Genomic DNA, 23929 nt, shown 5'->3' with positions numbered 1-23929 from the left:
TACTGTGAAGAGGGGGAAGCCTCCCTCCTGCCCTGCACCTCTTACCTTTTCTTTGCAGGGCCCATCCCCACAAGCTGCTCCCAGTCACTTACTCCCTGGCTGAATTGAACCCTTCAGAGAGGGAACCCTCAAGTTCAGCAAAGCAGCTCTGGGGTGAAGCCACACCAGAGTATGATACATCCCAAACCATCACCTTCTGCACAGATTTTCTTGGTGAGAGGGAGAAGTATGAAACTGCTGTATGTTCCCATTTGGGGAAGGAGCTGACAGTGGCACTTGCCAGGCCTCTGTGATATTGCAGTACAGGCAGTGATGTTCCACAGAGAGACCAGACCTTTTGTTTGGCCCTTGAAATCCTTCCAGTATCCCTGTCTGTAACAAGGGCGTTTTGTCCCTTGGCCACACTCACACTCCACAGACGTCAGTAGTAACCAGGAGCAAGTGTGTTCCCAAATGCTACCCAAATTCTGCTGCAGGGGTGGAGGGGAAGCTGAGGGTGTTGCTCTCCCCACAACTCAGCACCCTGGGAGTGGTGGCCTGGGTGTGAGTGGGCTGCACTGTGTTGGAGAACACTTCCTAAGGGGCTGGGTGTATTCCAACAACAGTTAGCCTGCACAAGGCACCAGCAACTCCTCTTCTGCACGCTGCTCCTGGAGCCCCAGCCCAGCTCCTCTAAATGACCATGTTGCACTAAATAGCCCACCCATAGTCACAGTGCCGCAGAAACCCAGACACCTGCATCCATCTGGGAGTCACAGCCGTCCTCAGCCTGGCCCGTGATGCTCAAGGGGCCATGTGGCATTGTACACATACATACAAACACAAACATGCACTCACTCACTCCAAGGTCCCCTGTAATTCTCGGGACAAGGAAAGCCACAGGCTCCACCATTAACTCTGCTGCTCCTGGCTTTGGCAGGCGATTTGCCTAGGTCCATAGGTGTTGGATGCATAGGCAAGTGAAGCAGTCCTTGTGATGTATTTTATAAATATGCATCTGTGTTAACGTGCGCATGTACGTGTAAGTCCACAGGCACGTCTTCAGCCAGGGAAACAAACATGTGCCAGGCTGCAGAGGAGTTCACACAGTCATTTTTGGCACTTCCAGCATGTAGTTTGTATATAGGGTCCTGGTCAAAAGAAAAATCATGTTTTAGAGGATGTTTTGCGCTCTGTTGCCCAAGAGCATAGTTTATTGAAGCCAAAGGAATGTGAAAAATCCCCTTTCTCCTGTCTGTGCTCTTTGTTTTCTCTCAGCCCTATCTTTTCGATGTTGAATCCAACTTTCTTGATCTTCATTTCCCCTTGGAGGTCATTGCACTTCCTGACTGCTCTCTTGTACTTAGAACTTAGACATCAGGGAATATTTAAGTACAACACACACACACCCCCGCCACCATTTTTGCTGAATGTTCTTGGGCTTGTGATGCAGTTTTCCTTCTGACCTTTATTAAATCCACATTTTGGGATGTATGTTGCTATGTCCCCCTGATAATCATGCTGATGTTAGTTACTCTCCATACCCTTTGTAAAGTATCCCCTGCTATTTGCGGTGGTAAGAAGCTGCTGATCTCCACAGTTTGCTACTCTTGATAGCATAAAAGAGGTTTGACTTACATTTTTGTTTCTGAAGAGGAAGCAGCATTTGGTAGGTGTGTGCATTCCCTCACTTTATGTCCTTTGTTCTGGTGAAGGCCAAGTTGACCCAGACATGTCAGTTTTGTCTCTGAAGGCAGCAGCTTCACAGAACACATCAGGCCTTGATGCGTGCCTGTACTTGCTGGGATGCTCGTGGCACTTGTCAAGGGCAGAAGTCTTGTCTGTTCTCCCTTTGCCTCAAAGACCCTGCAAAGCTGGAGGACAGTTTGCACTGCATGGATCTCTGCTCACTGCTCTCCCTGAGTACATCTCATCTCTTGTTCCAGATCACAGACTGCCCCTGAAGCAAGCTCTAGTCCCAAAGCTGAAAGCTGTTTCTGTGTAACTAGCCGTTTTGTCACCAACCCTCTGAGAAAGATGGGTTCTGGCCAACTGGGGCAGAAGAGTCTTCTTCCTAAATGTTTCTCCCAGGTCCTGGACAGGAGAAGATAAAATCTAAGAACCTTCAGCAGCCAGCCCTGGGTGGGTGATGGGAGACTGATCATGCTTTTGGCTAAATAGTGTCTCAGACAGGCTCTTGCTGAGGGAGGCAGCACATCCTGCCCAGGCTGTTGTCTGCAGGCACTGAGTGTACAGAACAGGCATGGCAAATGGGATAAAGGTGATGTAAGGAAGGTCACTGGGGCCCTGAGACTTTATTTCTTCTCTTCTGTGCATTCTTGCAGGAAATAGAGTAAAACCTGTCTGGAACTTGTCTGGAACTGTCATTTCCTTGCAGGATGGTCTGGAGAAGAGATGAGCTAGAGAGGAGAACTCGCAGCCTAAATCATCATTCTTAAAGCCCAGCTAAAGGAGAGCTCAGGGACCATGAGTAGCAAGAGATCAAATTAGCAGGCAGGGTAGAAGATTAAATCTACTCCAAAAACAAGGTCTACACTGCTAAGCAGGCATTCAGGAGTAAGTAACTCTCCAGAACTCAAATGCTTTAAGAAAGTCTGTGCTAGGCCTGCTCAGTTCACCATAGTGACCCAGTCCCAGCCTGCTTTTCTGGGTATTTGGTGTCAGAGCAGAGGGAAAACAGGGTCAGTCTTCCCATTCTGGAAGTAAAGATGCCTTCTGACAGCTTTTGTTGCAGGACAATGGGATCTGGATTGGATAGGGAAGCTGTTGGCTCTTGTCAGATGCCCTATCTTTCCTCCTCCCCCACTACAGCGACTCCAGCTACCTGGGCCACCAGTGCAACCCTTCTTTCACTGCCCATTCATGGCAACAACTGTGTTGTGCATGAATCCCATGGCTACCAGGTGGGGTAGGTTGATAGAAAATAGGAGGGGGTGGCATCCAGGTAGAGGGAAGGGTTAAAGGGAGTTGGTACACAGATGGGGAGAGAGTGGTATGACAGGAGGAGCTGAGAAGTGAGGGAACAAGCAGAGACCGTGGAGGGCATTTATTTCTTAGGACAGGCTTTGAATCAGAAAATGAATGCAATGGAGTTTGTCCTAGGAAAGAGCACAGAAAAGGGAGTGGGTCAGTGTGGGTTTTGGTGCATGGTGGTGGTCCATGCTTGACTTGTGCCCTGCTTCCATAGTAATGATGATTGCTAGCGATTTCCATTTAGATAGATCAATTGATGGTTGAAGCATCAGATCAGCTCCCTTCTTATCACCCACCCTTCCCAAATCTCCCCCAGGCTTTTGTCATGATCTCCCCATGATGGAGCTGGGTCTCCCCCATGGAGGAGGTGGGATGTGGCTCTATTCCCACAGCCCTGTGTCCCACCGTGCCTGGCTGTTCCCAACAAACATGTCCTGGCTGAAAGGAGACCCACAGGTCTTCTCTGTCCTTTTTCTCTGACCTTAGTCTCATTATCCTTTACTTTTTTATCCCTCCCTTAGGTTTTGGTCTTGACTGTGGATAGAGCTCCCCTAGCTTTTGTTGAGACCTTCATTAAACATCCACACTCACAGTGTCTGGGAGGGCAGAGGGCAATTGCCCCCACAGCTCCCTTGGCTGGGAGAGAAGTGCATGTCTTCCACCCCTCTCTGTCCCCTTGTGTTTTGTGCGTGGAAAATCTTAACCACTTCTTTTTCTCTGGGTTTTCTTGTTGCCTCTTATCCCTGTGGGTGGGTCATTTCCGTGTCTCCATTGCAAAGTCATGCTTGTAAAAACAACAGCATGAGTGGGAATATGGAGATGGTTAGAGAGAGCCACAGAGCCAGAGCCCAACTCTGCTTTTGTAGGAGCTGAGGAGGCCTTTGGCAACCCGAAACTGCAGCCATGCAGTCCCATGCACAGTGCTGTGCTCCAGAGAACACTTCTGTTCTTTATCATTTCATTGTCTGTAATTGGTTTCCTACTGAATTTGTTTGCTTGGTTTGTTTTGCAGTGTGTTTCTGGGAATATTCTGCATCTCTGTATTTTAATTACAGTAAAATTTGAGGATAAAAACTGTGATTATGCTGGCTCTTGTTCCTAGTGGGGGGAAATGAGGAGAGGAAGCACAGTTGAAGGAAGATGTTAGAGATTCCTTGGGAAATTAGATCTCTCCCCTAAGGGCTCTAGATGAGGCACCAAGCAAGGCTGAATCTCCATCCCTGCTTAAACTAGGACATAGCTTTCAACCACGGTTCAAAAGCCATTTTGCTGCAGGCACCTTTCCTGACTGGAATGGTAAGAACAGTTTGGATAAGACTTCTATACTCAATTTTTTTGTGTTGGTTTAAAGACCAGTGCATAAGAGGGCTTTCAGGCTGGCAACAGCTGGCCTAGCTCTGAAAGTGAGATCTCACAGCTGAAGATGGGAAATTTTGCCTCTGCAGCCACTGTTCCTTCAGGCAGGTTTGCATAGCCACTCTTCCCAGCTGGGGAAGCAAATTCTCCTCACAGCAGCCTGCTCTTTCCGCAGGAGATGGTGGTTTGACATCTCTCCCCAGAGCTGCAGCGAGCCCCCATGGGGCAGCCTGACCCTCTGCTGGCTGGCTCGCAGTGTTGGTGCTGGGGGGCACAGCCAGCAACTCCAGCCACCTCATCTGCTCCACGGGCACTTAACCCAGGGCAGAGCCACACAGTGCTCCCAGGAATGCACAGCCTTCAGCAGTGTTCCCAGGAATGCACAGCCCTCCGGGAGGACTGCAGCCCAGTGGCTGGGAAGCACTGGATCAGCCACAAGACAGGGTGTCCCTCTTACTGGATTGAGGCCAGGAGCCAACAGCTCAGCATTTAAGTGCTGACAAAAGGATTAATTTAGTAACTAATAACAGGGCAATCAAGCCATTTATTTGGTTGGCATTTTGCTGCCAGCTGCTTGGGAAGAGCAGCACAGTGCACCAGTAATGCTGTCTGCAGCCACCTCTGCCACCTACCCCTTTCCTCCATCCTCTCTTGCAGGCTCAGCCAGGCAGTGTGACTTGGAAAGCACCAAGCTGATGGCAGGAGCAGGTTTGGCAATGACAGAGAGGTTAAGGTTCCTGGGGATGTGGTCTTTTCTAGGGGGTGCCTCTATGGGGAGGGAGATGAAGGAAGTACCCATCCCTTAGCAAGTGCACACTATCTCCCCATTCCTCCTCTGAGCTGAAACCATCCATGTAGCTTTGCAGACACCACAGAGGAAGTTACAGGTGCTGGAGTTGTGAGCCCTGAGCAGCTCTCAGGTACATCACAGCTTCTCACCTTTTCTGCAGGCCAGCTGGTTTGCCACACTAAGCCAAGTTGCAAAAGACCACTAACAAGCTGCTCCTCCAGAGGTCTTTTAAAGGGTGAAAGGATGGTGCAAAATCACCTATAGTTACAGCTTTGCCCTGTCTCACTCAGGCAGCATCTTCCATCCCCCTGAGTGCAATTGCAGCACCCAGCCTTTTCCAAAGTCAGAGTGGGGCAAAAGCTGGGGAGCAGCAGGGCTCAGAAGAGACCTTTGGAGAGAAGACCTGCCCAGGTAGGTGAGCTATGGGTGGTTCAGACACCTCTGGGCTAGGAGTGGGCCCAAAGCTGGGAGTGTGCAGCTTTGAGTAGATGTCACAAGTTGTGGTCTCATCTTTCTATGGGTCGCTGCCCTGCCTGGCTCCAGGAGCAACTGGGAAACTGCTGGGCCATTGTTGTCCTCTCTACCCTGGGGACTGATCCCAGTGGCTTCCCATCTGCAGCTGCTTGTTGTCTGCAGGACATGTCTCAAGGCTTCACTGTCAGGACTCTGCCAGCTGTTCCATCAGACAGGGATCAAGTAGACCAGCAATGTCTTGTGTAAGGTATTCAATATTCCTGCCCTGCCTGCCTCGCTTCCCCATTCAGCAGCTTTCTGACCTGCCCAGCCCACAAGCGCAGGTGTCTTGCAGGCAGCAGTTCATGAAGGAATACTTGTGTATTGCCAGGATGATCTTGTTCATTCATTTTCCTTTCAGGGCAGTTTCATTACCTGCACCAGAGCACTTTCCCTGTCCTCCAGGGCAGACCATGCCAACACTGGCATCAGCACTGTCAGACATGGTGGGGTGCAGCCTGATGGGAATGGGTTCACTGTGCTGGTGCCATTAGCACTCTGGAGTCAGGCACTTCAGCAAATCCCATGTCCCCATGCAAACCAACAAAATTTTTGGGTCAGTAAATTACCACAGGTTCTTGGTTTTGGGTTAACTGCTTGCATTTTGACACACTTCAGATGCAAACACACATACCCCCGAGGAGGTGGCTGCCACCCTGGGGGCTGTGGTGTCTCCTCCCCCAGCCTTGCTGCCCCCTACCTGCTCCCAGCCTTGCTCCCAGCCTTACAGGAGTCGGGCATACCAGGAGATGCTGCTGTTTGCCTGGTGCTGCATCCACCCCAGTATATTTGCTGAGTTCTTTCAGTTGAAGTTCACCCCCAGGTCAGTTTTATTGCACTTTTATTTACAGAAAACACAGAAATAAAGCATTAAATGTGTTGGGCTTTTACCAAATGACCCAATAGCGTTCTTTGCCTTTTTTTTTTTTTTTTGGGGGGGGGGGGGGGGTTTGGCACAAAGAAATATCACAGGTGTTACCAAACAACCATGTAGGAGCAGCTGACCAACTGCCCAGTCCAATAACAGGACTTAAATAGACAGACATGTCACACTGAGATCAAAAATGAGGAGGTTGTTCCACTTTCAGCTTCCAGTCTAACCTGCTCATTGGGGGCAGGGGGAGTTATTCTGGAGGGGATGACACCATTCATAAATAATATTTATATTTACCTCTTACATTGTAAAAGTAAACAGTGCAAAAGTACAGTACCCCAGATACCCTTCTGTTTGGAAAGCTTGAAGGTTGCTTTATACATTTTGTGTGTTTTGTAAACATTGTTACCCATCCAGAGTTCTAGCTCTTGCTTGGAGAGACCCAACTCCTCCTGGTATCCAAAATGTATTGAGGGGCAGCAGTCACTTCCCCTGAACTCGGCCATTGAGATTCCCGCTCAAGGTTTAGTGCAAATTTTGGAGAGAAAAAGACAAGAGAGAGAAAGAGGGGGAAATGAAAGAAAATAAAATAAGGCATCAGTTAGAAACAGTACGCATCAAAACCAGGCCCGTTGGGGCTGCCTTAGGAGAAGGGCAGGAAGTCTCTCTCCTCCACCAAGCTGATGGAGAGGTTCTTCAGCTCCTCCTCGGAGCCAGCAGTTTTGTAGCCGAGCTGCGCCAGCACCTGCTGGCAGGCGTGCTGGGTGAACGCCACGATCTCGTAGGACAGACGGAAGCGCCACTTCTCCGCCGTCGCCGCCGAGTTGCGCACCGTCCCATACTTGTGTTTGGAGGAGGACCTGTCTCCTCGGGTGTTGTTCTGTATCCAGCGCTCAACGTTGCTGTCCATGGGGATGCCCAGGAAATCATAGATCTCCTCAGTCTTTTTCATGGGGTTCCTGGCCAGGTCTTCGTACCGCACCAGCATGTACTTGCCCTTGAGCCATGGTGGCCGGTTGAGACCAGTGGACACAGAGTTCCAGAAGTCCTCGCACACTGTGGTGAGCTGGGTCACATCCAGGTTGTAGGGCTTCCTGCCAGTGCCATCCCAGATCCTCCACAGCCTGTAGGTGTCTCGGAAGGTCTCACTCCGGGATGCCAGGATCCCCCGGGGGTCCCTCACTAGCTGGATGACCTTCAAGTTCAGCCGTGGGTCCTCCACCAGGGCCCGGAGGTCACTGACCTCGGGCACCCGTACGGTTTTGATGGCCACATGGCCGTGCTCTCTGCAGGACTCAGTGGCTAGTGTCAGGTTCAAGGTCCCACACTTCTTCACACAGTCTCCTTCCTCCAAGTGGAGATCCACAGCTCCCAGGGACTCACATACAGGTGGTGAGCACAGGGCCTTGCTGGCTCCCCTGCGGAAGAGGCGGTCGGTGGTGTGGTTGATGGGCTGGGGCTTGATGTAGTTCTCCAGAAAGTAGAGGTCGCAGTCATACAGGCTCCTCAGAAGGTCTCGGCTGGCCCCCAGCATGACCCGCCTGTCTGTCGTGCTCTTGCTCTGGGTCAGCTTTGGGATCAGGGTGTACTGGACGTGGTAGAGGGGCTCAAATAAATAGAAGACATCGAAGTGCTGGTTGAACAGCTGCCCAACAAATGAGGAGCCGCTGCGAGTGGTGGCAAGGATGAGAACATGAGTCTTTCTGGAGAGGTTATACGGGAAAGTGGGATTCTCGTCACACAGCCGGTCAGCCACATCAGTGTCCTGGCTCAGGCTGCAGTTCACAGGATTAGGGATGGGGCAGCTGTGGAAGGACTTGGCAGTGAAGGTCCGGATTGCTGTGTACTGGATTGCAATGGATGCCAAGGCTAGGAGGAGTACAGCCTTCCAGGAACATTGCATGGCTGGTCACCTTCATGGAGCTTCTTTGCAGGTCTTCTTGGTGTCTGCAACCCAACAGAGAATTCATAGGTTGAGCATGGACTGACAGGTATCTAACTGATGCACCTACCAACAAACACCCTCCTAATGTATGTCCATCAGTCATAAACATGTGAATCCCAGTCACACATTGCAGAGCCCCATTTCAGACAAGAAAAATAACAGGCAGAGGCTGGCAAGCCTGGAGAAACATGTCCAGCCAGGACTTCAGCCCTGTTCCTTCTAGGCTGTGGGTGTACATAAATCTTGTGGCCCATAGCTCACCCCACACTCTGCAATCCAGGCAGGGGGATGTTAGAATCTGGCAGTGTGACTGTGTGTCTCCATCCAGCTGCTGCAAACTCACCTCCTCAGCTGCCTTGTGAGCCACTTGTCACCCCACCAGCCAGTGCCTTTGACCCCCCCAGTGCAGGAGCTGTGGCTGGAAAGGGAAAAGGCAAAGGTCAGGGGATGGTGCTATTTTGTCTCCATCCTTTCTGTCCTGTCTGAGAGCTCTCAGGATAAGGCATGGCCCATCCAGGCCACCAACCTCCTGCTTGGGAGAGTGGCAGTGTCTCTCCTGGAGCTGCAAACCTCTTTGCACAGAGGTCCTACAGCAAGTTCAGACTGTCAGCCTCTGGGGACAAGCACAGCCAGAGCTGTGCCCTCAGCAATGACTTCATGGGGCTGGTAAGATCCTGCTCCAGTATGGAATTCAGGGCTCTCCTATTCTGAGCACCAGAGGGGAAGAAAAATACTACAAAGGAGGATGCATGCAAAACTGCATCTCTTCCATATTCTATTGCCAACCAGGGCAGTAACCCTCGGCACCAAGGATGGGTGCACAGAAGAGTGGGGCTGTAGTTGCAAAGAACAACTTCAGTGGTGCTAGCCCTGACTTGCTGCTGCACACACATGGGCAAGGGTAGGGGAAACTGAGCAGGACCCTTGGATGGGATGCTCAGGGACCATGATGGGGTAGAGTACCTATCATGCCTGGGGAGCTGCCACATTGCTGGGAGGGAATGTAACTTGTGGTGGTGCTTCATTATTCTCCCTGTTCACTAACCAAATAATGTTCATAGACTGCCTGCTGCTGTCCAAAGCACAGACGTTTCACATCCACATACTATTGCTCTCAGGGGATTGGTGGGATGAGAGAGGGAGACAGGACATAAAGGATGCACCCCAGAAACTCCAAACAATCTAAAACACCTGTGTATGGGAGACACACCAGTATTAGCAATGGTTTTGAAGCTCCCCTGCACCCACTTTCCTTTGTCCATCTTCCTTCCATGTCCCTCCTCCTGCAGTATGGTACATTCACCTGCCCATCCACCTCAGGCAAACCAAGGGGACAAGACCCAAGTATCTCTACTCCTTGCCCTACTGTACCACCACTGCCATTGCTTCGTCTTCCTGCTCTCTGTGAGTCCCCAGGGAGAAAAACATGCTGGCCCCAAGCTCACGGTGAGTGCCTGGTCCCCTGCTCAGCCCTAGCACACAGGTCACTGTGGGTGGGACTGTCAGAGCCAGTGCTGTTGCTGCTTATACAAGGTCTCTGAGGGAGACCAGTGGGCCAGCGATGAATGTCAGCATATGAGGGTTGTTCTAACCCAGAACACACTGAAATCCCTGTGACAGTGCAATGTTTGTGGTGTGTGGTCCCTGCAGAGCCCATAGCAGCCACCACGGTGTGTTGTTCCCATACCCTCAATGTGTTCCACTCCCTGGGGAGACCCTGTCACCCAGCAAGTGACACCAGGAGAGCAGCTCAGAACTGCAGCTGAGTAAAAAGGCTTGTTGTTTGTTTTTAAATCAGTATTTTTATTGTTTACTGATTGCCCCAGCTGATTTGCGGGGGGAAGAAACTTCAGGAGCTATCATCTCCAGAGACCTTTCACTGGGAACAGGGGTTTAGAGCAGGACCCTAGGACAGGAGCTCTGACACAGCTGCTGCATTGCAGCCCCTCTACCAGCACTGCCTGTGTCTGTGCACTAAAAGCTGTGCTTTAGACCCAAAATGATGCTTTGAATATGGGCTGCTTTCTCCTGGACTGCTGCCTGCTAAGGATTGTGTCACGTGGCTGGAGGACCCAAGTCAGAGATGCTTGGTTATTGCTGCTGCTGGATTGGGGTTACCCACCCTGCAAAGGGGAAACCCAGCCCCAGTGTCCACATGGGATATTCTATGCCTTGGATAAAGTGTTTCTTCAGGTCCGCTAAGGCAGAACAGCTCCTGGCCCAAGTGTCTTCTATGTGCTGCCTAGATGGAAGCTGCAGTGGGAATGCTTTCCTGCTCTCTAGTGATGGCCAACCACACTGCATCCCTCACACACAACCTCAACTCCTACTCTTCACTTCATTGCTGATGGATGCTGGAGCATGAGACTCAGATTGTCCTGGTTATAACAGAAACCTGCTGCCAGCTCCCCAGAAAAGGCAAACCAGAGACCACATGCCTTCTTGGTCCCAATTCCCACCAGATCACTCACTGGCTGTGAGCATTTCTCCACCCACACTGACCCATTCCCCTTTGCAATGTCCCAAGTGGCAGAGGGGAAAAAATGGGACATTGATTCACCTCCTTGACTGAGCAAGTGCTAAACCACAGCCCAGCTTCAGCCTTTGCTTCCCCCTGACACCCTTGGCAAGTGCCCTGCCCATCTGCTGAGCTGCAGCCAGGGAGGGGAAGATTTTGGGAGAAGGCTTCCGTCCCTGATGTCTCATTTGTGGCCTTTAAAGCCAGCCAGAGCCTCCTCTCACCTCCCGACTGGCTCTCCCACCTCCTCCCATCACTGCCTGTCCCTGAGGGGCTGCAGTTCCTGCTCAATCCAGCCCTGGGCTTCAGAGGCAGTGGTGACTGGCAGCTGAGTGCTCTGAAGGAGCTCCCGGGGCAGCAGAAGCACATGGCACCTGGGAGCTGCCAGGACAACTGAGGATCACTTTTACTCCCACTGCCCCTTGTTCATCTGTCAGACAGAGCCAGGTTGGTGTGAACACCTGCCAAGGAGGAGCTGTGCCAGTCTCCACACGGCTCGGAGTGGGCAGGCTGTGCAGTGGCTGTAGCCAGCATGTCCCAGGAAGATGTGTCCTGCAGCTGGAGAGAGGGCCATGGATCTGAGAGTTCTGCATCTCTGCAGAGATGCTCACTGCATCTGAGAGTTCTTTGTGAGGCATAGATCATTTTGGTTCCTCAGCCCCAGACCGTGAGAGTCATCTGAAACACTGGCCTTGTACATATTTCTATGTTCTCACTCACCCTCTGCTCTGTCTCCAGCTCAGCTCCACCAAAGATGATGAGCAAATGCAGCCCAAGGGTGGGAGCCAAGTTAAGTGTGTCCCTGCAGACAGTTGGGACTGAGATGGAGCATGGGGTGGGGGTACATCACTCACACCTTCCAGCCCCCAGCACTGCTGGTACTGCAAGGGGCCTGCCAGAAGACACGCGGGCTCTTTTGGTACCATGCTGGGGCCACCACTGCCCCTTTCCGAGCCCTAACCCCCTTATGGTCACAGCATACCAGACTGCACTCTGCTGCCTTGTCTGCATTTCTGTGCAGCTGCCTGCAGTCGCGCTGGGACCAGGCTGTCCACAAGGGACACACAGCATCCGGCAACTGGCTCTAAGTGCAGCAGGAGGCCAGCCCGTGCCTGGCACAGGGACAGGAGCATTGTCTGTGTGAAGAGGAAGGTGCTGAGCCTTTCCTCTCCCCTGCCCCACTTCCCACAGCCTTGAGCCTGGAGGAAGGGAGAGGATGGGTGCAGGCTGTGCAACCTCCCCCACCCTGTGCACCTGCCAACAGCAGCGGATGCGTATCACCTACCTTCCTCTTCCTCCACTAACTCCCAGCACTGCTCTGAGGAAGATGAGCAGGCAAGAAGCCAGCAAGACAGCCCAGGAGCACCGGGGAGATTGGAGGTGATGAATTGAGCTGAATGGCATCTGTGAGTCACTGGTGCAGGGAGCAGTGAATGCAGCCGGCAGGGACCGGGGGCTCCTGTTTTGGGCATGGTCTTCCTAGGTTTGATGGGAATTCCCTGATTTTGGAGCCATACAGCCAGGCCATGGCACTGAAGGCTGCACTGGCAGCTGAGTTCAGGCGCTGCCAGGCAGGCTGGCATCTGTGGGGAAGTTGCAGGGGTCAGTACAACTCAGAGGTCTCCGCTGCTCCAAAAGAAGCTGGGTGTTATGCAGGGCAGTACCTCAGAGCAGTGTGGCACTCTTATCCTCGTGGGGGGCTCCCACAGCATCTCCACATAGGCAGCTGCCTTGACTCCTGCCCCAAGCCTTCCCTGCAGGTTCCCTTGCTCCCCGGAGGTGGCCGTGTTCAGGTAGCTCAGAGGTGATGGCAGCTTTAGGCAGGAGCCCTTGCAGTTACTGACACTGTTATTGCTGCTCCCAGGGCTCTCTCACAGGACAGCCAAAAAAAAAAAAAAAAAAAAAAAAAAAAACCTGCTCTTTTTGGTTGCTGTCCAGCCTGTCCCCCTCTCTCAACAGCTCCCCAGAAGTTGTACCCTCAACATGGCTGGGCTCATCCTGAGCTCCCTTACCACTGCCAGGGAAACCTCTCTGCTTCCCCATGGCAGGGAGGAAGGGAAAAGGGAGTGGAAGAAGGTGTGAGTGTCTGTGCAACAGAGGTGCCTGCTCCAGCCTTTGTAAAAGCCCTGGCACAGAGATGATGCACTGGAGGAGTGCCTGAGCCTTGCCAGTCCTTCCCGCAGGCCTGCCTGGTGCCAGTCCAGCTACCGGCACCCTCTACCCCCAAAACCGATTCCCGCCAGCAAGGCTGTTTCCATGGAAACGGCAGAGTGACTCAGGACTTTGGGACCAGCTGGAAAACACAACTGTGAGCAGTGATCGCCTGAGAAGCACCGAGGTCTGGTGCCAGGGACACGGGTGGATGAGTGCGGGAGTGGGCAGGCTGGGCACAGGCACACCGGCACAGAGGAGCACAGGGCACACCCTGCACAGGGCCGCGAGTTGAAAGGCAAAACCACTCTCCTGACACAAGTGAGACTGCAGCAGGCTCACCAGGGGACACATCCCAAAATGTGACTCATGGCAGACAACCCCTCTTCCCCAACCCAGAGACTCATGCATGCGTAGTCACCCACAGAATTCACAGCACCCATTTCAGCACCTGCTCAGCCCTGCACCTGCATCTCTGTCCCCTGCCCAGCATGTAACATCCCTGCATGCTTTGCCCAGAGCACTAAGGCTTGTTGAGGGCTGCTGGAAGGGACAAGTGGCAGCCAGCACCCTGTGGTGCCTCCCCACCCAGCCAGCAGCTCCCTCCTGCAGCCCCATTCCTCCCCACCTCACCACCCAGGCACAAAAGTTAAGTCGCAGGTTTGCAAAACAACTCTCAGCCAGTGTTCCACTGGCAAAGGCCCTGCCACATCCCAGCGTTCTCCCACTGAGCAAAGAGTTTATCCCATAAAACAATGTTGTGGCCACTGAGGCAGGGAAGACAGGCTCCTGGTGGGGTGCAAGCATCCCACTAAGTCGCAGTGGCTTCGTTATGCTGTTGGCTCTGCAAAGGCTGGCGGACACCGAACATGGCTGTGGACCACCCAGCCTGGGCACTGACTGGCTGGACCCCACCACTCCCCAGAAGAAAGAGAGACCAGTGAGAAAAAGCAGCACGGAGCTGACCCCTGTCCCCTCACCACAGGCACTCCTTGACTTTGGGCACCATCACAGACACGTAAGCAGGGCTGGTCTCTGTCCCCAAGCCTCTCCCTCAGCAAGCCCCACCAACATGAGATCCTGAAGTGGTAGGAATGAATTTTCAGCCTTGCCTCCTCTTCAGCCATACAGGACTAGAGCTTCCCTACAGTCACAGACAACTTCAAATGCCAGCTGGGGACTTGTGCCTACCACCTTCCCCGATTGTCTCACCATGTGCCAAGTGGAAGTGCTTTGTGCCCCCAGACTCATTCTGCTTTTGCATTCATCACCTCCTAGAGCATTTTTCTTAAGGCACAGGACTCCTGCGCTCAAAGCCACCCTGGCATGTCCCCTGTTCCCAGATCTCTGTTCATTCCCTCTGCATTTCAGAGGGACCGACAGATCCTTTAACACCAGAAGATTACTGCCCACTTTGACCAACACTTAAACAATCGAAGGACTTTCAACAGGGAATCCATCTGTTTCCTACTGGAACACAGCATATACATTTTCAGTTAATTAATCACTATCAAGCACTGCCAGCGGGTCCCAGAGTTTTCTTATCACAACATCCACCTGTGCCTGTTTATCCCTCATCTGCTGAACTGCATCTGCCTCTTCCCGAGGATGCAAACGCCTCGGTAAACCAAATACAGGGGGTTTTGCGCTCTCCACTTTCCCCTGAGCCATCCACCAGCCTGCTGGGTCCTGCTCACTCCCAGAGCACACCCTGGCAGGAGCTGGAAGGCTCCTTTGGGATGAACGCGCTCATTCACCACCTCAAAACACTCTTTTTTGCAACGTCCCCAACCTACAGCCACGTCAAGAGCCCAAATCTCCAAACGCACAGCTTTCCCGTAGGATTGCTCCATGCTATGGCGTGCTTGCACCCCACTCTGCGAGGTCTCCTCGTCAGCCTGCGCCCTCACGGCAGGTTTCTCAGACCGCCTGGAGATCTGACAGCAAACGCCGGGGCATTCGCTCCGCCGGCTGCCGCGGTACACGGCCGGGCAGGGCATCTGGCCTCCCTGTGCCGCCGGGGACTTACTCACTTGCTCCAGGCGGCAGCTCCTCGCCCAACAGCAGCCCAAGTTTCGCGGCAGCTCGTTCCGCCGGGGATCCGAGGCCAGGGCTGCTGTGCCCCCGCCGCTAAGGCAGCTCCCCCTGGGCGCTCGCAGCCCGGACCGGGGTCCCGCCGCAGCCGGGCTTGGCACCAGCGGGAAAAGTCCTTCCCACCGCTGCGGGCGACGTCTCGCTGCCTTGGAAAGTTGGTGGAGCGGAAAGGGTTACGAGAGAGCCCCAGCCCGCCGCTCCCGGGCACCCCCGCCGATCTGCGCCGCTCTCCCCCCGCCCCCGGCGCCCCTTACCTGGCGGAACGCTCCGGCGGGCTGCCCCCCGCATCCCCGGCCGCGGCTCCTGGGGCGGGGGACGCCGAGCCCGGCCCGGCCCAGCCCGGCCCGGGGGCGGCAGTCGGCGGAGCTCAGCGGGCGGCGCTGCAGGGGTTCATCCCTGCCCGCTCTGCCGCCCTGCCCTGCCCTGCCCTGCCCTGCCCGCGCGGGCACCCGCCGAGCGGGGCCGCCTCTCCACGCCCTCCGCTCCGCTCCGCGCCGGGCGAGGGGCGGGCGAGCGGGCGGCGAGGGGGCTGCGCCGCTCCCTTCCTTCCTTCCCTCCCTCCCTTCCTCCCTCCGCCCGGCAGCGCGCACGGGCGCACGCAGCACAGCGCCAGGCGCCGGCATCGGCTCCGGCAGAGCCTCCACTCCGCTCCTCTCCGCACCGCACCGCACCGCACCGCCCGCTCACCCCAGCCCGGCCGCCGGGCTCCCCAGCTTTGCCGAGCAGGAAAACTCCTCGTTTCCTTATTTACCTCCCCGAGACGCCCGGCCGGAGCGGCCAGAGCCCCTCCCGTCGCGGGGGCGGGAGAGGGGCCCGGTGAGGCTCCCGCCGTGAGATGTGTCCCCCAGGCTGGGTACTGATGGGGACACGGGGATCCCTGCGGACCTGCTGGAGCGAGGCAGCGGGTACCTCACACCCTCCTCACGCCTCTCGGGCCCTGCCGGACTTGGTAGCGATGATGGTGCACATTCATTCCCTCGTTTTCCGGTAGCCTTTGCTCATCAAAAACAATATTGTCATGGGGACTGGTTCTCCAGCGCCAGGAATCCTCCCTGTGCTGCCTAAATCAGAGCTTACAGCCAGAGGCAGGGTCCAAAACCATCCTCAGTGATGCCAGTGCCAAAATACTGGCAGGTGATGGCACCTTCCCACCATCCATCCCACCTTAGAAAGTGGGATAAGACGAGGAAAAGAAGCATGGGAGTGTGTCAGAGCAGCTGAAGTGGCTGTGCTCTGACAGCCACATTCCTCCTTCTGCTTCTGTTCGACCCCTAGAAACAGGTCAGACATTTACTTTTGGCAACATCAAATGTTTCCCTTCTGTCCAGCGCTTGCCAACTAAACTGCATTTTTAGCAGTTTAACTGCAGCTCTGCTGAAATGGCAGCTGCCAGCAAAAGATAGGTAATGATTCTGGAGATGCTACAATGGATATTCATTTTTTATGTCCCTGTTTTATTTGCGGCATGTTTGGAGCTGCCTGGGCACTGGGCACAGCAGCTTTCTTCTTACAACCATGTGAGCAACATCCATCTCCTGAAAAACCATGAGCTCTGCAAGGAGCTGCCTCCCCAGCCCAGGGATTTCCAAATCTTTACCTCTGACTCTAGGATGTGCAACATGTAACTGTGGGATCACAGTAGTGGCATGCTGAGCAGCAGCTCAGAACCACTTGGCAGAGAGCAGGCTAGGAGTAGCAGTGTGGCCCAGGTCTCTGCACTGCACTTGTGTCACGAGAAGAATGAATCCCTGCGAACACTGGCCTCGCCTTCCACTTTCAGAGACCTGCCAGGCTGTCACAGTGAGTTCAGAGCTATGAGTTTGCCTTTAAAACTCAGGAAGCACAATGGCAGATTGTCACGTTTGTTGTTTAGCATTTTGGACTTACATTTGCTGTTTTAGGAGTACCCAGATCTTGTGAGTCCAAAAATACTGGTATTTCTCAAGTTTTTAACAATATTCTGACAGCCCTAGCCCCCTTAATCTAATTTTAGAAAACTTTGTAGGGATTTTATATTTATAAACAGTTGATGCTTAAATATTATTTCCCTCACCATAGCAACAGCTCCCCATTGTAGCATTCGTTGTACAGTGCTATTGCATTGGTGTATCCCTGTTTTGAATGAGAAAGCCCTGAAGCCACTTGCTCTCTTGCTTGTTTTCCTACACCTTGCAAATGACAAGGACTGAGGCTCCTGCCTGTCTGATTCTTCCTGGAGCTGGGAAAGAGCCATGCCACCAGCTGCTGCTGAAAACAAGCTGGTGGCCCTGGGGTTTCCGTTGCTGGTGCTTCTCAGGTGCTGTGCTGGCTCAGGCCACCCCCTTCCTGCTGATTCATTTGCCAGGGTGTAGCCTACCTTATACCTGTGAGCCCACAGTACCTGTGCAATGGCCCTGAGTGCCACCCCCATGGGACTTGCAGGCCTTTGATGGCTCCAGGTGCCCGTGGCATGCACCTGACCTGTGCTCCCACCTACCTGGCACCTCCAGCGAGTGGTGGGGAGCAGCCTCAAGCAGGCATCCAGCTGGCCCACAGCCATGGCTGTGCTCCACTTCCACTGGGGCCAAGGCACTGGAATTGCAGGAATGGCAGGATTTCAAGGAGTTTGGCTGAAGGGGGCATAAACCAGTCCAGCAACCAGTGCCAAGAAGAAATCAAGGGGGTTGCAGTAAGAATATGAGACCAGGCAGGCACCTGCATGCTTCCCAGTCTTCCCAAGGAGTCAGGGTTTGGTCCTCTCTTAAACATCACCGAGACTGCTCTAAAGTACATCTGCAGAAATCCAAGGCATCCCGCAACTTGAAACAGTCCCAGAGATACTTGAACTCGTACCCACAGGTGCTGTAGAGGCTGTCTCATACCAAATAAAGCAATTTGAAAGAATGGTGAAAAAAAATGAGGGATAAAACCAGGGCTGAAGGAGAAACAGATGCTTCTGATGATTTCAGCTGGGCATGATCGTGTTTTCTCATGCTGCCCTGGTATTTTAAGTGTTAATCTATAGAGATGCTGTTTGTTAGTACATATCACAACTCTCTCTCAATGTCGAGTATTAAAATATTAATTAGGCTCTGGTGTGTGTTTGTGGTCAGTTTGTTTTCAGAGGGAAGGACTGCTATGGTGGTACGGCACCCTCATCAAGAAAATTTGGTTCTGTTTAAAAGTCATCATTTTTCCCCTGTATGGCTCCAGGCTGGAGAGCAGAGAGACTGTTGATGACTTGGTGAGTCAAGGAAACTCACCTTGTAAATTCACATCTGAGCCAAAATGCAGTTTGAAAATACCCATTTTCCATGCTCTTTAGCAACAGATTTCTGCCAAGGGTTTGTATTTTCTTCTCTCAAGGTACAAAAATCCTACCTTAACAACATGTTTAGGAATTTATGTGATAAAATATCAGTGTGGTTGTTAAGGTGATATGAAGGTTACTGTTCTAATCACTCCAAATGCAGTCGGGAGCAAAGTTATGATTCTGACAGTAACCTGGCCACGTTACATACCCCGTACATCCTGCGGAACGCCGGTAACATTAAGAGCCATGCGTTAAGGCACGGAAATTTAAAGGCAAACTAATAGAAAACATTATTCGTGAGCTTTAGCACGGCATTTCGCAAGGCTGAGTCAGACGGCAGCGTAGTGTTTGTAAGCCCACCTGCGTGCTACGTGCTTTTTCTGCCGGAGGAGGGGAGGCTGTCCCCGGGCTGCAGCGCCGGCAGCAATGCAGGAGCCTTCCCACCCGGCTCAGGCTTTCCATGCTGGAAGGAAGCGCGTCTCCGGGCCGAGAAGGTGAAAACTTGGCTGCCATCCCCGGAGGATGGGATGGTGTGTCGCAGAGGAAGAGCTGCTGCCGGCTCGCTGGCAGTGGCCGCGGCCGGGGCATTGCAGCCGGCCGGGAGCTGCGGGAGAGCTGCCACGGAGCGGGGCTGCCGCTGCCTTTTCCCCGCCCTGTGGCTCCCTTTGGAGGGCTGGAAGGTGCAAGCCTCCCTTGGAGGAGTTTCCAAAGTCTGCCAGAGTCCGATGGGGTTACTGAAATCGTTCCTAAGCTCTGCAGGAGCCCCAGCTGAGATTTCTCACAGAGTGGGTTTTTGATACCTTGATCTCAAGGGACGAAGACTGGAATATTTTGGGGACACCTGACTTTCAGAAAATGTTCTTTCTCATTGGCCTTCATGTAGAAGCTTTAACAAAATACTTAAGACTTATCATGCTTCTGTAGTTCAGAAGGGGAGATAAACAGCTCATGCTATAATCCCTTCTCTTGAGTAGCTTGTAAAGTCTGTGTGTGCTGGAGTGGTCATGTCCCAAGGATGTGTTTACTTACCCCTGCCTTTCACTCCCCCTTCCTCTTCGGTTTCCCCTCCCAAGAGCCACAAGAAGTCAATATAACACATAAGGTAAAGGAAATGGATGGGGACAAAAGTAACTGTCTCAGTGTTATGCAGTCACTTTGACATACTCACAGAATCGTGGCTACAAATCAGTTTTAAATTGCTGGGCAGGAGTGCTGGGAGAGATTCTCCTCCTCTATACAAAAATAAACTCAATCAACCGCTCATTTGTTAAATTCCAGGGTTTTTTGGTGCCAAATAGTCATTGTGGCTGCTCAGCCTTGCCCCTGTGGGTGACAGGCTGCAGCCTTGTACCCAGTAATTCCCACACCAGCGCTGTCAGCATGGGCACACCTGTGTCTCAGGAGAGATGCCTTTGCGGCTGTGAGTTGTTCCAGAGCTTGATGTGCCTGATGGTGAAACATTCCCCTTATTTCTAGGCTGGAGACACTAAGTTTGGCTTCCAGCCACTGGTCACATTATGCCTTTGCCTGTTAGATTAAAGAGCTATCTACTATCTGAACTATTTCTCCTGTGTAGGTATTAATAGATCATGATCAAGGCACCTCTTAACCTTCTCTCTGAGAAGTTAAATAGACTAAACTTCTTTATCTCTCATACTGAAGCAGAGTTTTTTGGGCTTTTTATGATTCTTGCTGGTCTCTCCAGCCTGCCTGATGTCTGTTCAAAAACACACACCCCACAGAGAGCATCTCAGGACTGACCATGAGAGCAGCTGTGCTAACTCAGCTAAGGATCCTTCCTTGGCTCAGCACACCTGCTTAGCACGCTGTGATCCGTAACAGCCAGGGTGGGTTCATCCTCCTAGCATCCCATCTTACTCCTGAGAAACATCCCAGGAAAAGGTCAAGCCTTACAAGCTCCTGGGGTCTGCTTTACTCCTAGCACAGAAAATAACATAAATGTGACACAGTGCAGTTCTTCCCCAGCTTTGCTCGGTCCCCAGGTCATCCCTCCCAGGCCTGTTCCCACCTCCCTTGAGGTGAGGCCAAGAGGAAAATAATCTAGTGAGGGAGACCCCAAGCCAGTATCTGAAGCCATTTTGGAATTACATATACCTTTGTATTTTTGTTTTCTTCTCCTTAAAGGTGTACTTCAGGTTTCACGATGTTAAATATGCCCCACAAATCATGCTGTATCCAAGTCATCACTTTTAGTCAGCCTATATCTTTTGTAGTCCCATTTCCTTGGGAGTTAGAAATACAATAGTAACTTTAACACTGCTTCTGGTGTTTTTAATAAAAATCATTGGCATATTATGAATTTGAAGAGGGGTCAGGTGTGAATTTGCTAAGACACTCCGTATTTCACTGGACTGAAAAAGGGGGATTCATGAAAGTGTGCGTGAAGACTGGAGATTGAATGCCTGGTTAAAGAGCAGTTTGTCTTTTTGACAACCCACACCCCTTCCTAACCAGTCCTGGGCCACTGCCTCCCTGCCAGCCCCACAGAGGCTTCCCATCTGCCTCAGACATGTAAAAAAACCCTCAGAAACTCTCTCTCAGCAATTCTTAGTGGCTGGGTTGGTACCATCAGGTATATGGACTGCTTTGATTCCAGAACAAATGACAGGGCCATCAAGACCAGCCATGAGTACCATCTTCATGCTGTGCCAGGGTAAGGTGCTCCACATTCACGCACTCAAGTGTCCTGAAAATTCCTGTCAGTGACTGAAGAGTGGGGGTTGTTCAATCACGGTGCAACACAGCAAGGTCTTACAGAGGGGAAAGTGACTTTATTATACAAAATCTCTAATGCGTTTCCCCACTCATGTTCTCTTATGCACAAACACCAAGATGTGTGTCCCTAATGGTTCCCCAGGATCTCTGTGAACCAGAGGACAGGGGATGCTGGTTGTTGGGTCCTCCCTATGATTCCTGCATTTCTCTTGCTGGGAAATCCTGAACTAGTTTATTGGGCTGATATTGTCTGTCTGTTCAAAGTTGTCTTTTGCAGCTATGTTCCTGGTGGATTAACAGGAAGAAGTAACATGCTGCTGTCTTCTGCTAACACAGTGTTTGTCCTGAGGCTTCTCAGACCTGGGATTGGTGGTGCTCTGCTTTACTAACTGGAAATGCATCCTTGCTTATGAATACAGCCCTTCTTTTTACCCCTGTTCTGCTTTTCCCCCAGTTCATACACACATGAGCTTGCATTTGTCTAGCATCCATACCAGCCTTAATATTTCCATTAAAAGGTTCTGTAAGGACTAAGACAGGGAACAGCCGACCACCAGCTAGGCCTGGATGCTGTGTGTCCTGTGTGTAGGGGGAAATGAGACCCCCCCTTGCAGACTGCAGAGGCTGGGATGCTGGCCAGAAAGGAAGGTGTAGGCTCTGCTGGATCTTAGAGCAGGTCTGTCTCAGTATCCAGGCATTTTGTGTCTGATTAGTTTCCCATTTTGGAAAAAAAGCATGCAAGGTCTTAGATTGTATGTGGTGCTGTTTACTCTCATTGTTAATCACAATGCTTTGGGGGTTTTAAAGTTGCTCTGAGGTTGATATGACCATGGCCTCCACATTTGATAGGGACATCACAGAGCAGAAGAACCTTGAGAAGAGCTGACCAGTCCCCAGAGAAAGTGTGGAGGCTGCTACATCCTGTCTGCAGTACTTGAGACAAGAGAAAAATCTGACTGGAATGCTATAGTTGTATCCCATGACAGTTTTGCCTCTATTCCAGCTCAGGAATTGCACTGCTGAGGTCATGTCTGCCATAAGGGAGAAGGGTGCTTGCCCAGGAAGGGGCTGCCAGCCTGGTCATGCAGCAGCAGGAGGTGATGAGACCCAGTGTGCCCCCAGCCATGACCCCAAGAGGCAAGGGCTGTCTCTGTCAGTGTCCAGGGCAGTGGTACTCCCAGCATCCCAGAGCTGTGTCTCAGCTGGAGAGCCGGGTGTGACCCACATCACCAGCATGCACAGCATCTGCTCTACCTCCCCAGACCTTTTGATGTGGTTGTCACACTTCTGCAGAACCTTGAATTAGCTCGGCTTCAGTGGAATCTCTCATTTCATCCTAAACTGCCTGAAGTTCACAAAGCCTCTGTGGGAGCCTGCACATAACTGGGATGCACATGAGTTGGTGTCATTGCCATTGCAAGGCCAGAAAGTGCCCCAAGCATCTGCCTGTCTCTCTAAGGACAGATGGATCCCCAAGGAGACCCTGCCTCCTCCAGCTGCTGCTCAGAGGGTGCACAAGGCTGTGCACTGAATCCCTATGCAGCGTTGGGTACCAGTCCCATTCCCCTTCCCCAAAACACAGTGGCATCCATGAGCCTGGAAAGGGCTTTCTCAGTAGCAGCCGTGCACTACTCCTTGCTAGTATGCAGGGCTGCCCTGGGAAGGAAGGTGATGAGCCTGCTTTCCACTGGGTCTGTGCTGGCAAAGGTGGGGAGCTGCTGCTTCACGCTGTCCTGAAACACCCAGTCCCTGAAACATGTGTCCTGGCACAGGACCTGGCTCCAGGGCTGGAAGGGAAAATGCTGTTTTCCATCTGACAGGAAATGCAGCCAGGTCACTGTGGAAGTAATTTTTCCTTTGACACACCTCTCAGGAGAGTAGGGTAGGAGAGGCTGTGGGGTTTTGCCTCTGGCAGCCTGCCACCACTTATGAGGTACACATCCCAGCCTGGCCTCCCTTGGCTGCAGGTGCCAGAAGCCTTGGGGCCAGCTTCCCCAAGCAGGCGTCCTTCCTTCCTCTGATTTGTGTGTGCACTGGTGGCTGCAGGGGCCTCACGTGTGTTTACTGGTGACTGCAGGAGATCCAAGAGCCAGGGAGAGCTGAGTCCTATCACTGTTCCCTCCCCAGCCAGGTTGGAGCCACTCAGCTGTGTCCCAAGGAGAGGGGGAGCAGCGAGCATAGGGAGACTCCATCAGCTACTTTGAGGAGCACTGGGGTGGTGGTGGCCTCTCTGAGCTGAGCTGCAGCTTCACACGGAGGGGCTGGGGATGGGCAATCAAGGCAGGTCTAGAGAGCTCAAAGAGATGTGATGCTGTGCCAAGGTGGTGAGGCCGGCAGAGAATAGGGTAGGATGAGCAGTGTAAAGGCTGCTCTCATTTGGGAGCTGCAGAAGTGCATGCCAGGTGCCTCATCCTCCCGGCTGCGGGCAGCATTACAAACCAGCCTATTCAAGGAGGTCTGTGAGGTCGGGGCTGCCAGCAGCTGGGCACGGGGCAGGCTGGCCCTGCCGCCAGCCGGGAGCACGGGCACCCAGCCCCTCAATGCCGCCAGTGTCCCTGCTCCACCACTGCCCACAATGAGCCCTTTCAGCAGCCCAGCCTTGCAGCAGGGACGAGCAGGCTGCAGGCAGCAGCTCGGGGGCCACAGGAGCCACGGGCTCCTCCTGCAAAGCTGGGGCCATCTCCCAT

The 23929-nt window shown here is 52.8% G+C and overlaps 1 protein-coding gene across 2 annotated transcripts; it reads right to left on the bottom strand.

The window, feature by feature from the left end:
- Positions 1–6597: 6597 nt before the first annotated feature.
- On the bottom strand, positions 6598–15527 carry CHST1 (carbohydrate sulfotransferase 1). 2 transcript variants are annotated; one of them, XM_062494516.1, is made up of 3 exons: positions 12255–12274; positions 8795–8869; positions 6598–8453 (listed from the first exon to the last, which is right to left on the bottom strand). In XM_062494516.1, exon 3 carries the CDS (start codon positions 8407–8409, stop codon positions 7150–7152), a length of 1260 nt encoding a protein of 419 aa, XP_062350500.1. In that variant the 5' UTR covers positions 8410–8453; positions 8795–8869; positions 12255–12274; the 3' UTR covers positions 6598–7149. The 2 variants fall into 2 exon arrangements, with proteins under 2 accessions (XP_062350500.1, XP_062350501.1); XM_062494517.1 differs by lacking the exons at positions 8795–8869; positions 12255–12274 and adding an exon at positions 15469–15527.
- Between the last annotated feature and the right edge of the window lie 8402 nt (positions 15528–23929).

This window comes from Cinclus cinclus, chromosome 6, assembly GCF_963662255.1.
Source record: "Cinclus cinclus chromosome 6, bCinCin1.1, whole genome shotgun sequence".
In the NCBI taxonomy this organism is placed as follows: Eukaryota; Metazoa; Chordata; class Aves; order Passeriformes; family Cinclidae; genus Cinclus; species Cinclus cinclus.
This window is presented reverse-complemented; position numbering and strand designations above follow the sequence as displayed.

Excerpts from the sequence above, each read along its gene's own strand:
- CHST1 (XM_062494517.1), bottom strand. The coding sequence starts at position 8,409 with ATGCAATGTTCCTGGAAGGCTGTACTCCTCCTAGCCTTGGCATCCATT.